The sequence below is a fragment of the Trachypithecus francoisi genome, unplaced genomic scaffold (genome assembly GCF_009764315.1).
Source record: "Trachypithecus francoisi isolate TF-2019V2 unplaced genomic scaffold, Tfra_2.0 Lachesis_group16, whole genome shotgun sequence".
Classification (NCBI taxonomy): Eukaryota; Metazoa; Chordata; class Mammalia; order Primates; family Cercopithecidae; genus Trachypithecus; species Trachypithecus francoisi.
The window spans coordinates 91,535,807-91,553,471 of record NW_022681461.1 but is presented as its reverse complement, the minus strand read 5'-3'; the positions used below and the strand labels follow the sequence as shown (position 1 = coordinate 91,553,471).

At 38.1% G+C, this 17,665-nt stretch overlaps 1 protein-coding gene across 4 annotated transcripts in view; it reads left to right on the top strand.

Moving 5' to 3' along the window:
* RECK (reversion inducing cysteine rich protein with kazal motifs) overlaps positions 1-17,665 on the top strand; it is an 87,934-nt gene that overhangs the window by 26,479 nt on the left and 43,790 nt on the right. For 3 of the 4 annotated variants that reach the window (XM_033238118.1, XM_033238117.1, XM_033238120.1), the window contains 2 exons: positions 857-942; positions 2,629-2,676. In XM_033238118.1, coding sequence (XP_033094009.1) covers positions 857-942; positions 2,629-2,676 — 134 coding nt within the window. Of the gene's footprint in view, positions 1-856; positions 943-2,628; positions 2,677-3,814; positions 3,917-17,665 lie in introns of all 4 variants that reach the window. The other variant, XM_033238119.1, reaches the window with a different exon arrangement.

Genomic DNA, 17,665 nt, shown 5'->3' with positions numbered 1-17,665 from the left:
GAGGTCAGGAGTTCAAGACCAGCCTGGTCAACATGGTGAAACCCCATCTCTACTAAAAATACAAAAATTAGCTGGGCATGGTGGCAGACACCTGTAGTCCCAGCTACTCGGGAGGCTGAAGCAGAAGAACTGCTTGAACCTGGGAGGCGGAGGTTACAGTGAGCCAAGGTCACGCCACTGCACTCCAGCCTGGGTGACAGAGCGAGACACTGTCTCAAAAAAAAAATAGAACACTTTTTATGATTTTATCATCTTTTAGTTTCACAATAATTTGGTTGGAAGAGTCACCGCTGAACATAAATTGAACCAGAATAATACATAGTCATTTTGCCCTATGATTAAATGCGCCCATCTGACCCACAAAAATTGCCCCATTTACTAAGTATCAGTTTTTAAACAGGATCATGAATTTTATGCTATTCTAGGTATTTACTGTTTTGAATACAGTAAAACTTGTGCCCTTTCTTGTTAGTTTGCTTACGTTAAATTAAAATCTTTGCCTCTTATCAACAGTTTAACAGTAAGAAAGCCCTCTTCCTTGCTTTTCTTCCCTTGTATGTCCTCTGGTAAAGATGTTACCTACCCAAGAGTGAGAATGACTTAAAGAGCATTTAGGGTGGGAGGGAAAAGAGAAAAAACAAAGGACCTGATAATTATGCTGTGAGGGACTTTGAAAGAGACTGATAGTAGAAGTAAGGGTAAAGGGAAGTCCTTAATAATTTTGAGGCCCTGCTGTCTGAACCAGTTTTCTTATGGATACCTGCTTTGACTTTTAGTAGTAGCCATGAAACATCTGGCATGCTATTTGTTTTTATTGCTACTTATGACCAAAACATTTAAACATTTTGTTTTTAAGGTGTGTTTAAGAAGTCTGATGGCTGGGTTGGCTTAGGCTGCTGTGAACTGGCTATTGCCTTGGAGTGTCGACAGGCATGCAAGCAGGTAACACTGGGCAGTGAGGCTCTCAAGCATCATGGAATGCAGTTTGGTTTTAGCTGTGCATATGTCTTGGGCCTTGCCCACCTCCTAGCTTTGCAGAGATAACCCACAAAAACTGCAAATTTAGCATTTCTTGTATAGACCATTTCCTTTTAGACTTGCTGTTTTTTATTTATGACTGCTGCATATGGCCTCATCTTTCTTTTATTCTTTCTTATCTTTCCTTGTCTCTACCATGCAAAAAACAATATTATGTGATTGTTAAGTCTTCCATACTTTGCCTGCAATCATGCTGAGTCAATCTGAGTGACTCTAAATGGCTGGGTAAATTGAGGGTATGCTTGGATGAGAACATTTGACACAGTTGGCTTATTTTTTCATCTTCTTTTCTCTGTTTCATCATGGCTTTACCCTAAGTGTGTTCTTATATCCCTTCTCTGCTCCTAAGATGAATGTGACTCCTACAATGAGTTATTACTTACTTTTGATTTGATATAGTTCTGCCCCAATTCAGCTTACGTGCCTGAGTTTATCCTCACTTCGCATATTTTAGTAGTGGTTTCTCAGAGAGGAAATACTAGCCTCTTGTTTCCTCTACTGCAAGTGGCAGGGAAAACTTAATTGGGAAACTAGAAATGATTAGATGGCACTGAAACCACAGTTGGAAAGCCTTCTTTTATTTTCTTCTTCTAGGGTCTTATCTCTGGACAAGAGTATATGAGATATGGTATCGCCTTCACTTTCACAGAGATGACTATCCTATAGCCTGACCAACAGTCTGGGCAGCACATGACCTAGCTGTCTGCTGCTGTCCTCCAGGCATTGAGGTGAAGCTGAGTTGCAGAGGATTTGAAGTATAATGGGTTTAGTGAGTTGTAAAACAGTTGCTTGCCCATTCTTCTTGCTCTCCCTGTCCTCATCAGCTGGCCTGTTCTAAATTGCAGGGGCCTAGGTGATAGAACAGGAAGAATGGAGCAAGGAACCAGAGCCCACAGCTCTGGAATGAAGACTGACTCATGTGGAAAAACAACCACCCCTCAGCAGATTTTTTTTTTTGGCTTCTTTTATATAGAAAGTATATACTTAAATATGATAAATAACTTGCTACTTCTCTAAGCACCAGTTTCCTCATCTGTAGAGGGGTTAGTATCTTCTTTATAAACCTGTTAAGAGACTTACACAAAAATAACTTGTTAAATGCCTGGCATAGTACCTCTTCCCTATTTAGTTGCCCCCTCCATTATATACTCAGCGAGTTCAGATGGAAAGTTTAGAATGTGAAGAGTTAAAGAAAAAGCACAATGTAGGTGCCCTGGCAGAACTTCACAAGAAAATTTGCTACAGAGTGGAATTCAGCGAAAAAAAAAAAAGTCCTGATTTACAATTTCCTTCAAAGACATCTAGTTTCTGAAATAACAAAAGGACTGTGTTATTATGTGAGATTAAAGCCATAAAAGTTAGAGCAAAGCTCTAGAATATTGAGTAGCCCTAGGGATGATGTTCGTTTTAAGAAATTGCATGAAATTTGTTTTTTGTATTTTAGGGACTTTAAAATATTCAAACATAAGGTTTTCCTTGATGAAATAAAGGATACTATGTCAGTAATTAACATATGCTAATTTGTGTTCTTTTTGTCCTGTGCTGAATAGCATGTATAATAAATTAATGGAGAAATTTGTTGGTTTTTAGGCATCTTCAAAGAATGATATTTCCAAAGTTTGCAGAAAAGAATATGAGGTATGCATTTTATTTAACAAATGTGGATAGCCTATTCAGATGTTATCAGAATTAACAAAATTACTTATATTTTTAAAATGAATTTATTTTTATACAACTTCCCTTTTACCTTACAGAAAATTTAGCATAGACAAAAATGTCATTTACTGTTTTTGGAAATGTTTTGGTTTTAGTTGATTTTTGTTGAAATGAAGTATTAATTTTAAAGAAATGTCTAAATCTCACATACAAAGGATTTAACCTATAGTATTTTTATAACAAAGCAACTAGTTGTATCCAAGCTTGTGAAATAGTTTTTCTCAGGTTTCATGTTCTCTTTTGTCCCATCTCCTATCTCTTGACCCATCCAGGTGGTATTCATTTCTATAAACTACCTCTAATCATGAAGAAAAGTAATGAAAAAAAATCACAGGGCTAGTGTGAATAGCTCAGACTTTCCTAGAATCTTGCATTTGGGGAAAAAAATACTAAGTTACAAAAGCTATATTAAATCTGAAGGACTCTCCTCTCAATGGTGGGATTTCTAACACTGGTATCTAGATGGGGTAGATATTAAGGCAGGGGTATAGCGGAAGTATTTTACACCATACAAATATGTGCAGAAGATTGTCCCTGATATGAAAAAACCTCTTCATTGGGGCTACTTTGTTCATTTTCTAGAACTCTGTTCTTAAATGTGACAATATTGCTGTTTTTCATAGTGTAAGGCTGTGTAATTAAGGATACTTAAGTGCATATATCTCATGCACCATTTTTATATACAAACATTGGGATTCCTATTGCTGTGTTTTCTTGGAGAAGATAGAATAACTCACTTAACTACTTCTAGGTTATAGTTTTTTTTTTTATTTTCTCAAAGCCTGTCTCTCTTATTTTTAAACTGGACAGTCTTACTTATCTTTTGTCCCTTTGTACTGTTTGCTAAGTTATATCTATTCCTCTGAAGACAAATTTCCAAATTATAACTTTCCTCTGTTCTTACTGAAAGGAGCCCTGCTACAGAGAAGTAAAAGATCTTTATTTTCTTATCTCTCTATCTTTGAAATAACCAGTTTTAGTTTCTCTTGAACAAAGTGGCTAACTGTGATAATTCCTTCTTTTCTCCTACATGATGTCTGACACTGTCCATCTTCCATAGCCTGTCCTCCGTTATTTTAGTGTGCTTCCTTCTCTTGTCTGGATTTCTGCATTGCCCTAGGAAGTCTGCCAGTATGTGTTGATGAAGGACGAGACAGGAAAGGTAAGAGAGACAAACTGTCCTATGATAGAAATACTAAGAATAGTTTACTTTTCTCTATCTTCCCTAATTTGGCCTAGAATTAAGCAACCATTTTCCAAAAATCTATATGGCAGAAGGGTTCTTTTGTTTTTATATTAAGAGTTGATCCCACAAATTCTTCAATATAAGACTCAATTTGATTTCTTACATGTTATTTAGAAACGAAAATAGAGATAAGACTACTTTAATGCAGGAAGGGTTCTGCTTTATAAACCTCATATAACAGTCACTGTCATGATTGTTGAAGTCTAGTCTAGACATAAAAGCTATTTGTTACAAAGTGAATTGGGTAAATTTGGTGTAATATAGCCTATTTTAACTGGACTGGTTCTTTATCAACATCAGAATAATTTATAAACTAGGCTTTTAATATCTTTTCCTTAACGCTGGAATAGTCCCTGAGGTGAACTTGTAGATGTATAAGCCATTTCTGTAGGCTTGCAATTTTAAGGGTAGCATTTACCCCAGAGAGTGGTTTTATGTATAGTTTGATTTGAGTTTCAGAGAATGAGTAATTACATTTGTAGGAGCTAATGTTTTCTTTTTTTTTTTGGTAAGCTGTTTTAGAGTTCCTTTTGAGGGGATTTGCTAAGAAATTTACTTAAATAAAGCTTTAAAATTTTAATGCCATTTAAGATTTTGTCTTGGTCTAGCTAACCTAAGATAAACCAGTTTAATGTAAAGCATTGTTACATCCAATTTTATAGTCTATGTTTTTCTTATGCAAATTAACAAGTACCTGTGGAATACCAAGAGTTTTATATATTAGAGCATTAACTGGAATCAGACTTAGTTTAGAATTCTGATTAAGCAACTTTTAGCATAACTCCAAATACTAAAGAATTATATCTAATTGAGTCAGGCTAATTAAAATATATACTGCACACATAAGGGCTCAGGGAAATAAGAAAGCAGAGCAAGAATGTTTGGAGTTATCAGGAAAAAAGTTGCAAATGAGAGAGGCCTGAAAGGATTGGTATAATTTGGGTAAAGACTTAAAGACCTGGCCGGGCGCAGTGGCTCACGCCTGTAATCCCAGCACTTTGGGAGGCCGAGGAGGGCGGATCATGAGGTCAGGAGATCGAGACCATCCTGGCTAACACATGAAACCCCACCTCTACTAAAAAATATAAAAAATTTAGCCGGGCTTGGTGGCAGGCGCCTGTAGTCCCAGCTACTCCGGAGACGGAGGCAGGAGAATGGCCTGAACCCGAGAGGCAAAGCTTGCAGTGAGCTGAGTTCATGCCACTGCACTCCAGCCTGGGAGACAGAGCGAGACTCCGTCTCAAAAAAAAAAAAAAAAAAAAAAAAGAGACCTAAAGACCTAAGACTGTGGATCAAAGGTATGTTGTCAGAAATGCACATGGCTTGTGCGGGAGGAAAAGAGAAGACAGACCTATTTTGGTCTGCAAATCTGTGCTCGGACAGGTAAAGTGGTGGGACCAAATCCTGAAAAGATGGCATTTTGAGGCTCAACTCATTATTAATGAGAGGGTGATGATGAAGGTTCTTAAAAGGAGACCAATATATAACAAATAACAAAGCCAATATTTTAGAAAACTTAAACTCATAATCCTGTGCAGGCTAGGTTTTAGATCCCACAAACCCCTCTAGCTTAGCTAAAAAGAGATAATAAATCCCAGACTAGGATAATAGTAATAGAGTCAAATATTCAAGAATAAATCAGAGATTCAAAGGCAGAATCCATCAGCAAGATTTGTTATGATGGATTGAATATAGATAATATTCAGGGACATAATCTAATCTTTTAAGCTTAGTTTCCTGGCATTCATTTACTACTCTTCTATACTTAAAGGTACTAGTTAAAACTTCTCTTTCTGGCAATAGGGCAGACTTGGTACCTGGACCAATCCTCCAGGTGAAAATAACTTAAAATGCTAGATGAATTTGCTGAAAAGAAAATACGGAATGCTCAAGCTAAAAACTAAATGAAGGCGGGAATCCAGAGAAGTAAGAGCAGTAAAGAAGGCATTAACTTTGAGGGCATTTGCTGAATCAATTTTTATAGCTTTGTAGCTTCATGAGGCTCAGAAGTCAGGAGACAAATCCTGGGTTCTGACTGAAGGTGGAAAATCTGATTGAAATCCCCTCCCCTTCCCACCAATAAATTTGGGATTCCAAAGGGACTATACACTTAGTATTAGGGTGACCAGGAAATATGCTCATCTTCCTTTCCAGGGGGGTCTGCAGGGAAAACTGTTTCTCTCCAACATTAATCTTACCTCCATTGAAAATTCATAACTCTAAGCTGGTCTTCACATGAGTTTGCAGCCCAAATTCGTATCAAGTGAGTGTTTATAAAACCTCAAGCTGAGAATTTTATTTCAAGTGGTTCTGAAATGGTAGTGGCCCTCAGATGCTTGAGAAAAGGTAACACAGATTCTCTCTGGATGAACTGATCTTGTATTTCAGACCTCTTGGGATTTCCACAGATAAAGTCCTAAGGAAAATAAACAGTTCACAATAAAAAAGTCACAGAACTCACCAGAAAACATGATTCGTCAGATAAAAGCCAACAGGAACAATGGTGAACAGAATCAGACCTAAAGATACTTCAGATATAGAAATTATCAGATGCAGACTAAAATGTTTAATATGTTTAAGAAATAAAATAGGTTTACAAATATGAAGAGCAGGCCGGGTACGGTGGCTCACACGTGTAATCCCAGCACTTTGGGAAGCTAAGGCGGGTGGATTACCTGACGTTAGGAGTTTGAGACCAGCTTAGCTAACATAATGAAACCCTGTCTCTACTAAAAATGCAAAAATTAGCCAGGTGTGGTGGTGCACACCTGTAATCCCAGGTACTCGGGAGGCTGAAGCAGGAGAATCACTTGAACCTGGGAGGTGGAGGTTGCAAAAAGAAGAAGAAGAAGAAGAGCAAGCATACTTGAAAAAGAATCAAAGAGAATTTCCAGAACAGTATAGTTGAAATACAAACACAATGGATGAGTGTTATAATAGTTTAGGTACAGCAAAGAAAGTTAGTAAATTGGAAGATAGAGCTAAAGAAATTATATGGAAAAGAAAGAGGGACATGAGGCTGAAAAATAGTTTAGGACACAGGAAGGATAGAGTGAGAAAATCCTCTCTAATTGAAGTACTAGGAGAAAAATAAATAGGATGGGCAGGAGCAGTGTTTAAAGAAGCCCTACAAATACCCAGCAGGATCAAAGGCGAAAAAAATCCACATATTATAGACAGACATCATAGCTAAAGATTTTAAAAGTAGTCAGAAAAAAAGGCATTGTCTTCAAAGAAGACCAACGACTGATTTCCCAGTAGCAACAGAGGAAGCCAGAAGACAGTAGAATGATTCCTAAATGGTTCCGAAAGAAAGTAACTATCAATCTAGCATTCTATATCCAGCAAAATATATTTCAAGAAAGAGGCAAAATTAAGCTATTTCTAGACAGCTAAAACAGAATTGCCATTAGTGGACCCTTTCTAGAAGTTCTCTGTAAAGGAAGCTCTGAAATATCTACTTCAGACAAAATTATTTGAGATGCAAAAGAGAATGTGAAAATAGAAAGTGGGTAAATTAGGACACAGATTTTTAAAACAATAGTAATGTATCACTGGATTTTTAAGAAAGAATTAAAACATAGCAACAGTAGCATTTATGTTGTGAAAGGAATTTGAAGAAATTGAAGCATATGGTGTGTTAGGGTCTTTTAATGTAAAGACCCATATCTCATAGGTGATTAGGAATCCAGACTAAAGATGAGGAGAATTATCATGCCCACAGTCAACCTTGAAGTAACCCTTGAACCTTGGAGTGAGAGCTCCATAGAAGAGAAAGTATAAAAAGAATAGAAAGCTGGGTTTTGAAAGAGAATAGAATCTTTTAGAATCTAATAGAATCTATTCTTTTGGAAAAAAGTAGAAAGCTGAGTTTCTTTAGGGAACTAGAAAAGAAGGAGCCAGATACTGATCTGAAATTGATCAAAATGGAATGAGATATTCCAGAAACAGAGAACTTCCTCTCACTGGAAATGTTCAAGTAAAGACTTACCTGGATTCATCATGTGAAGGGGATTTTTGCAACAGACAAGAGATTTGATGATCTCTCTTCCAACTTCATAGCTCTCTTATTCTGATGAATACCTAAGAAATAATATATCATTCGCTATTTAAGAGTCCTTCTTTTGAGAATCACATTTGTTTTGATTGTGGGGTCACCAAACCCTGGCCTGTAGGAGCTACCCAAATCAACCATTAGCTTGATAACTCCTTTATGGGCATGTTCAAGTATTGTGGACATGCTCAATTCTAGGTTCTCTGCATTTTCACAGGCTTTGTCCTTTAACCCACCTAAAAGTATTGGTTAGGCCACATGGGGTTCGTGAATGTGTTGTGAAGATAGAACCAGAGATGATATTCAAAGTATTCAGCAGCTGTAGTTACATAGGCACCAGTAGTCAGAACAGATGCTGGCTGTAAACCATAGGAATAGCCATACTTGTGCACACTGGCTGATTAGAACTAAAGTAAAAACGAATTCGTGTTTTTCAGGGGGTGTGAAATACAGTGTAGATTCTTTTTGCATAGTCTTCGTTCACATGTTCACTGTGAACATTTTCTTCTAGCCACCAAAATTATGGTTTAAACATTTTTTTGGTTGTTGATGGCTATTTTCTTCCTTGAATGTCAGAATAAGCTTCATTAAGGTAATATGAGGCTGATGAATTCCCAGAGACTGGCAATGGCTATAAACTGATGAGATAAATTTTAGTTTGAGGTTTGTAAATCCATTTTATACCTTTAATGGCAGACCTTACCTGCCATTCTCTTAACATGATATCAGGCCATAAATATAAATGCTTTCCATTTGCTGTGTGAGCCACTGAAGTACAATGCTACAAATTTGCCATCATACTTTTTATATTTTTTACTTGTTTCTTCCTTCTTTCTCAGATTCTTCTCTAGGCTTTTCTTTGTATTTTCAGAAATGTCATTTTCATGTCTCTCTTTTCTTTGCTAGCTTTCTTCAATACACTTTTTTGATGTTATTTCATTAAGGAAGGTGAGAAACTATGAAGGAAAGTTAGTAGCGGGTATTTTTGTGAGGACTAACTTTTTTCAGTCTTAAGGCAGTTAAGTTTTAAACTAAACAGTTGCCAATACAACTAAAATATTGTTCTGCCATGGGGCTCTGGTTCTGTGAGAATGCTAAAATTAAGACTCTGAGGATTCTGTCTTCTGTTAGCCCCACCTATCAGTACACAGCTAAATGTATAGAATGGTGCAGGTATGTGTTAAATTTTATTTTGGGGATGTTCACATTGTTCAGAATTCAAAATGGTATATAATGAATTATCTTTCCCACAGCCATCCAGTTCCTAAAGTTACTAGAGATATTTTCTGCATCTAAAAGTAAATATATATATGTATAGTCATCCTCTACCCTCCTTTACCACAAATGGTAGTTTACTATACACTTTGTTCTGCCCCTGGATGCCAGTGTTTGGTGTATATTTATGTATGCCTACCCAGACTGTATGCTGTTTCCTCAGGAAATGTCACAATAAAATGTTCTGCTTAAAGATTTCTGTGTATCTATTAATTTTATTTTGTTTCTTTTTCTTTCAAATTAACTTTGATTCTAGATTTACTACCAGAAGCATAAAGGAAAAGGGATGAAAAAACAGCCCAAATTAGAGATAAGAGGAGCAGGGATGTCAGGACCAACAGGATTCTCTGGACAGCTAGAAGCCTCCTGAGGTTCAGTGTGATTGGATCTGTGCTTCAGTGGTTCTAGAATAGAGGAGACCATCTGGTTGTGGCAGACGACAGCCTAGGCTATGGACAGTTTTGTTCCTTGCCCAGTGAGCTTTTAGGGATTTTAACAAAAGGAATCGTGTGGTACTTTGCCCCAGCAATGCCCTCAGGACCTAAAAGTAAAGCATATTTTAGTTTATGCTGAGACAACTTCAAGGATTGCCAGGATATAGTAAATAGAAGACTGTGAATGAGAGGCTTTATAAATGGTAAAATGCTATACAGGTATACTGTATCAGAGTAGATTTGAGCCGTTACCTGCAGCTGATGAGCTCCAAAAAGAGCGAAACCTATTAGGTCCTGCAGTACTGGCTTAAGATAATATAAAACTTTGTATGTTGTTTTGGTTTGTCATATTTGTTTTGTAGTTTGGGGAGGGGAGTAACTCCTATTTAGTCTCCTTGCTGCTAATGTATTTCCTTTTCCAGTTCATTCTTTTCAGAAGTCACCTGAACGAGATCATTCCAAAAGGGAAATTTGATCAAATCAGATTAGATTGTGACCTGGTCTCATCTTAAGTGGCCAAGGTTTTCCCCTTAAGCAGTCTCATCTCCCATAGATTTAATTGTTCCTATATGCTGACAACTTCAGAATTTTCATTGCTAACTCGTTTTTCTGAGCTCCTGAACACTATTAGATACATGTACTTTTGATGTTCCCTTGGAACAACAATCAAACCAAAATTGATTGATTTCAAATCAACCAAATTGATTATTACTTCCTCCACCTTTTCTGCCTTCCCTTCCCTCCTTTCCATCCCTAAGCAGCAGCACACACACACACACAGACAGACACACACACATACAAACACATACCAAAATAAAACTTAAGATTTTTCTTGCATTTCTTGTTTGGTTGTACCAATACGATCCTTCCAAGCACATCAACTTAAATGCCTAAGAGGTATTGTCTACTGTTTCCTCTTTCTCATCACCTCCTACCAATTACTGTCTCTCAAGCCTAAAGAGTTGCCTTCTAAATATACCTTAAATCAGTCTCCCTTCCAGATCCTCAGGTATTGCCTTAGCTCAGGTCTTTCTGCCACTTTTCTGGATGCCTATAATAGCTGCCAAACTAGTTTTCCTGTGTCTTAATTTCTCCTCTTATCTACTACATCCACTTCTAGATTCATCTCTTTAAAGACCAGATTTGATCCACGTCACTACCTCCCTTCAACCCTTCAGTTGCTTCCCTATAGAACACAGCTCATGCTCCTCAGCCCAGTATCCCAAGCTTTTCTCAGTCTAGCTCCTGATTCTTCTCTCTGTTACACTTAAGCAGCATGCTGCTTAGAGTTTCCCAGATTGACCCTGTTGTTTTATTTGATAGTTGTAGTTGTACGATTGTTTGTTCTACCTGGAATTCCTCCTTCTGAATCTTGGAACAAAAAGTGTAGTATATTGGAGCTGGCAATACCAGCTCCCTACCAGCTAGGGAGTACTGCTTGTTAAATATTCAGGGATGTTGCAAGCTAGCTTGTAACTTAAAATCAGCCATGGGTGGAGGTATTTGCACTGTGAACATCAGCAAATACTACAAATCCAGATTTTTCTCCACAACTACCCCCCACAAAAAAAAAAAGCTGGTCCCAGAACATCACTACCCCTATTGAACTAGAGTAACCTTTGCCTTAAATCCTGGTTTAAATGGCACCGCTTTAAAGCCTTTCCTGCCCATTCTTCTCTCCACACACAAAATTGATCACTACTTCTAAGCCCTTTGCATGCTTTATTATAGCATTTGTCGCTCTATAGCATAACTATATTTACATGTCTCTTTTTAATACTAACCCCTGAGTTCCTGGGACAGAGTTCATATAATTATCTTTGTCTCTGTCATTCATTCACTTAACATTCATTGAACTGATACACACTGAACCAATATATTTAATATGTATCAGGCATTGTTCTCAGGGTACAAAAATGAAAGGATTTAGTCTGCAAGAAGCTGATAGTTAGTTCATGGGAAGAGAGAAATCCAAATAGTCCATTATAATACAGTGAGACAAGTACATTGCTAGAAGTCTGTACAAGGTATATTGGAGCCTGGAGGAAAAAAAAACCCTGCCTAGGGAAATGGGGAAGTCTTCACAGAGCAGGTAAGACTTAAATGATGAGCAGAAAGCTGTTGCCTGTAACAAAGTGCTGCAGTCACTACTTTTACAGATAGAAAAATTTTATAGACTTTTTCCCACTCTGGAGAACAGAATTATTCAAGGTTCTTTGTAACACAGTATATCAGCTTTATGTGGAAACCCTGTGTGAATGTTTTACACTCTTGGAATGCGTGGAGAAAGTGCTCATTCTCTACTGTACTGTGGAGAATGTTGTCATTCTGAGTACTATCTATTATCCCAATAATGTTGTATAGTAAGCCATCCCAAAATTCCATAGCTTAAAACAGTAACAGTTTATTATTTCTCACAAATCTAAGGGCTTACCAGGCAGTTCTGCTCTGGCCAGGCTTAGCTGATTCCAGCTGGGCGCACTCATCCATCTGCAATCAATCAGATGGCAGGTCAGCCTGGGGCTGCCTGCTTTAGGATGCCCTTGGCTAAGTCAGCTCAGATCTCCATGTTTTCCCCTCCCTCTAGCAGACTAGCTCAGGCATGTTCCCATGATGGTGGCAGGAGTCCAAGAGAGAAAGTGGAAACATGCAAGTGTAGTTTGGGCAACTGCTTGCTTCAAGCTTGCTAGTGTCCACTAGGCCAAAGCAAGGGAAGTCACATGGCTAAGGCCAGAGTTAGTGTACAAGAAATAGATAAAAGGAAACGTGAAAAATTGGGGCCATTACTGCAATTAGTTCACCACAAGCACATACTCTGTGCTAGGCTCTTTTCTAGACCTTGTGTTTCTCTGCAGATGTTACTTGCCAGTGAATTTGCTTCCAGCTGGTTGGGTGCCCTGTGGTGATAATGAGCAAATTTTTCTGAGCAGTCTAGACCTATAAAGCTCATTTCTGTTTTGAGTGTTGTTATTTGAGTATCTATTGAAATGACACATCACTTGGAAGGCTGAAGAAATTTAAGAATCACTTGTTTAGTGATATATCCAAGTCATGACATTAAACTCCTTTACATATTCTAGTCTCCTATACTTTTTGACAGTCATGGTAACCACAAGGAAAACACACCTTGTAGAGGCTTAAAAACATTTATGTTTTTAAAGATCAGTTATTTTTAACCTCTCCTACTTAGCATTTCATGAGCTAGATTTCTTGTATGAAATGCAAAACTTTAAACTGGAAGAAATTTCAACCCATCTGTGAAAAGGAAACAGATTTTTATTTATTGAGGCCTTAGAAACAAAGTAGCCCCTTTGCTTTTAACTAGTAACCTAGTTAAGTAGAAAGTACTGGGCATATAAAACATTAACATAACAGTTAATAAAATGTTCTGTTTGGTCTTTGTCCAAAAGTAACTAAATCATCAAAAATTCAAATCTGCAATTTTTTTTTACAAGATTCATATGATGAGTGTTTTGTTGTCATCATCCTTATCATTGATGAAAATGACAGAGAGCTGGAGTAGCCAGTAGTAAAAGGGCAGTGGACAGAGAAAGGATTGAAACAAGTGGACAAATGGAGGAATGAACCATTTTTTTCAAATCCAAAAACCAAATCCAACTGGACAGCCAAATATACATAGCACCAGAGGGCAGAGCCAAGGCTAGAACCCAGACTGCCCTACCAGTGCTCTTCCATGACACTGCATTGTGAGAATAGCCTTGTCTCACTGTATTGTAATGGACTATTTGGAAATCTCTCTTCTGAATGCAGCCAAAGCAAGGTTGAATGTTTGTTCATAGATTAATCTATTTAACCAGTTTTATATTTTTAAAATCAGTAGAAAAGGGTCACTGAAGAGGCAGAAAATAAATTGCAAAGCGAACTTCTGGGCTAGAGGTTGGACCAGCAGAGTCTACCACCCAGGCGCACCCAAAGGCTCTTCCCCACCAAAAGGAAAACCAGTGTGGCATGAAGGATCACATAGGGCTCCCTCAACTTTGATTTACTCTGTTTTTCTGCCAGGTTTGCCCACAGTTCATATGCTCCCAACACTGGATCAAAGGGCTTGTTCTACCTGGAATTCCCTCTTCCTGAATCCATCCTGACACACCCCCATGTAGTAATATATTGGAGCTGACATCTACCAGCTTGGGAGTACTAATTGTCAAATACTCAGGAATTTAATAGTGAGAGTAGGGCAGGGAACTAGCTATTGAGAGCAGCTACCACAGGAAAGATTTTAGGATCAAGTTTTTTTTTTAGGATGAAAATATTTTTAAGGAAAATAATATTAACCTCAAGAAAATGGTGACTTTTTTGGTTACAATTTAAGGTACTGACTTTAAAAATAGGGGACTGGTTAAATAGATTACTCTGTGAACAAACATTCAACCTTGCATTGGCTGCATTGAGAAAAACAATCCAGACTATTCTTGGTGCAGTGTCATGGAAGAGCACTGGCAGGGCAGTCTGGGTTCCAGTTCTGGCTCTGTCCTTTGCTTGCTGTGCATATCTGGCTCTCCGACAAGATAGTGACAGCTTTTGGATTTGAAGTTCTCTTGAGACCCTGTCAACTCCAGTATGCTGGCATGTTCTTTGCGTCTTTGAGGTTATGGTAGATCCTCACCTCCGCACCGCTGTAGTTTTGACCTATTCTTGAGTAACATGAGTAGGGGAGGGATCTGTTATATGGGGGCACATTGGGTGTGGCATTGGTAAGCAGGTGAAAAGAGACTCCATAGTAGTGAATACGAACCCTCAGTTACCTCCAAAAGTCAGAAAGTTACCTTTCAAAAGTTAGATGGCAGACTTTTGAAAGACTTAAAAATTGACTAGCTAAGACTTCAAGACAGGCTGACTTAAGAAATGAAGAAACTATTAAGTTAATCCTATAACTCATTATGTGTATGTCCTAAGCCCTGTCAGACTAATCAGCAGTAGTTAAAGTGGTAAAAAGGTAGAGTTACATATAGTAAATTTAGGAGTCATTCATCAAAGAGGGAGATATGATCAGTCTATTAAATCATGATAGGTGTAACAGAATTTATTCATCAATTGCTGGATAACTGGAATGAAGGAACATTATTTTAAACCTTAAAATGGGTGAAGAGGTAAGATGGTATTTATTAACACTAAAATGTTAGTAGTTAACGGTAATTTTCACATGATGCTGCCATCTGAAAATATACAAGATTTTTAGTTCAGCAGATTCAGGTAAACTTAGGCATGAAAGGTCTATTAATGAACATCAAGAGAAATAAGAGATGCTTGAAGAACATCTCTGAACTCTGGATGTGACATCAAGGGAAGCAACTGTGCTGTTTTCCTTTTTCTTCAGGTGTTGGGAGACTTTTTCTGTAAAGGGCCAGATAGCAAATATTTTAGGCTTGGAGATCATTCACTCTCTGTCTATGCAACTTTGCCATAAAAGTGTACTTAACGTGAGGCAGCCATATAAAATATGTAAATGAGCTTGGCATGCACTTGTAGTCCCAGGTACTTGGGAGGCAGCAGGGTGGAGGCCAACCTGGGCAACATAGCAAAATCCTGTGTCTTAAAAATTTTTTAATTTCAAAAAGTATGTAAATAAAAAATTACAATTTTGAAAGTATGTAAATGAATAGGCATATCTGTGTTCCAATAAAAACTTTATTTCCAAAAACAGGTGGCAGGCAAGATTTGCTTGTGTGCTATAGTTTGCCATGCCCTGTTAGTAAGTAAAAGCTATTGTCCATAAGTATTTCCCCTTTCTAGGTCTTGGTCTCTGGCTTCTGTTAAATAAGGAAGTTGTACTAGATGATTTCTGACATTTCACAGGTTTTGTCTCCTTTAGTAGTACCTCTCTCTGAAGCTAAGTGATCCATAGGCTGAGTGACATTTATTTGTAAGGTCAGTGTTTTAAACATCCAGGTTGAACAAATATGTAAGTCTCTAGAGCAGAGTTTATCAGTCTTGGCACCATTGGCATTTTGGTCTGGATAATGTTTTGGGGGAGGGAGACTGTCCTGTGCAGTGTAGGATGCTTAGCAGTGTCCCTGGCCTCCCGGCACTCCCCACCCCTCAGTTGTGACAACCAAAAATGTCTCCAGACACTGCCAAATGTACCCTGGGAAGCAAAATCACCCCTGGTTGAAAACCACTTCTGTGGAAACTTTAAAAATAACTAGAAAAATGTCAAATACTAGAAAATCAGGCCATGCAACCCAAGAAAGCCACCAAGATATCAAACATATTTATTCAGGTACCAGGTCAAAAAAAAGCCAAACCAAAGGGAACAAACATCTTATTAGAAAGAAAAGAGCAATGAGAGTTGTATTCATCCAGTCAAAGAGGACTAGAAAGTTGATGACTGACTACCTTTTTTTAATTTTTTTATTTTATTTTTTGTTTTTATTTTTATTTATTTATTTTTTTTTTTGAGACAGAGTTTCGCTGTTGTTGCCCAGGCTGGAGTGCAGTGGCACGATCTCAGCTCACCGCAACCTCCACCTCCTGGGTTCAAGCGATTCTCCTGCCTCAGCCTCCCGAGTAGCTGGGATTACAGGCATGTACCACCACACCTGGCTAATTTTGTATTTTCAGTAAAGACAGGGTTTCTCCATGTTTGTCAGGCTGATCTCAAACTCCCAACCTCAGGCGACCCACCCACCTCGGCCTCCCAAAGTGCTGGGATTACAGGTGTGAGCCACCTTGGCCGACTGGTAGCTGACTACTTTTTAATATTGATTTAGATCATTTTATAAGTGTTCCTGAGTCTAGTGAATCCCTTTAAATAGAGAGTTATCGATAATGGATAACTGAAAAGTCACACTAAAACAAGGAAACATGAATGAAGAGAGATATAAACAAGATCATTGTTAATGAACACTAAGAATATTTACTTTTTCACTCCTGTTATATTGCTTGATGGAGTCTCCAGCAGAAAGAATTCATATTGGGTGAATTCAGAACCCTTATCTATGAGGCCCAGGATTTTCTGTTTTATTTTGTTTTGCCTTAAAGTGTTAAATCAAGTGTGGCATATTCCTACAATGGAATATTATTTAGCAGAGACAATGAATGAATATAGCTTCACAAAGCTACATAGAGAGATCTTTGAAGCTAGGTTTTAAATGCTAGTAGCTGATCCTTTAACAAATCCCTATCACCTAGACAGCTTGCAGTTTGGCTGCATTTAAAAGCCAAACTCATCTTGTTTCAACAATAAAGGTATGCTTGATTTTATTCTGCCTGTAATTTATGCCCATATTATTTCTTTTAGGAAGTCATTATCTTCCCATTGTGATTGATATTAATCATAGCTGACAAGCCCTAAATATCCAAATGGCTTTGTATAAGTTTTTCATTTTTGTCTTGTTTTGGGTTTTATTTTCTTTACATTGACTTTAATACTGGGTGTGTCTTCTGAACAATACGCCCTCTAGAGACACTAATTATAGTCTCAAACTCTGCTTTTGACTTTTTCTGTTACCAGGGGCGGGTCTATTTTCCCTGCTGAGGAAACAGTTTCTTCATCTGCAAAATGATAGATTCCCAAACTCTGGTCCCAGGATGGCTATAAAAAGACCATGTTTGAAGTCTTGTTTAAAATTTGGATTTCTGTGCCTCACCCCTAGGTTCTGAATCTGTAGTCTAGGGTAAGGTCTAGGAAACTCAGGTGATTCCGGTGTACAGCCATGTTTGACAACAAGTAGAGATAATGTCTAAAGTCCTTTCAGGCCGGGCGCGGTGGCTCAAGCCTGTAATCCCAGCACTTTGGGAGGCCGAGACGGGCGGATCACGAGGTCAGGAGATCGAGACCATCTGGTAACATGGTGAACCCCGTCTCTACTAAAAAATACAAAAAAAACTAGCCGGGCGACGTGGGGGCGCCTGTAGTCCCGGCTGCTTGGGAGGCTGAGG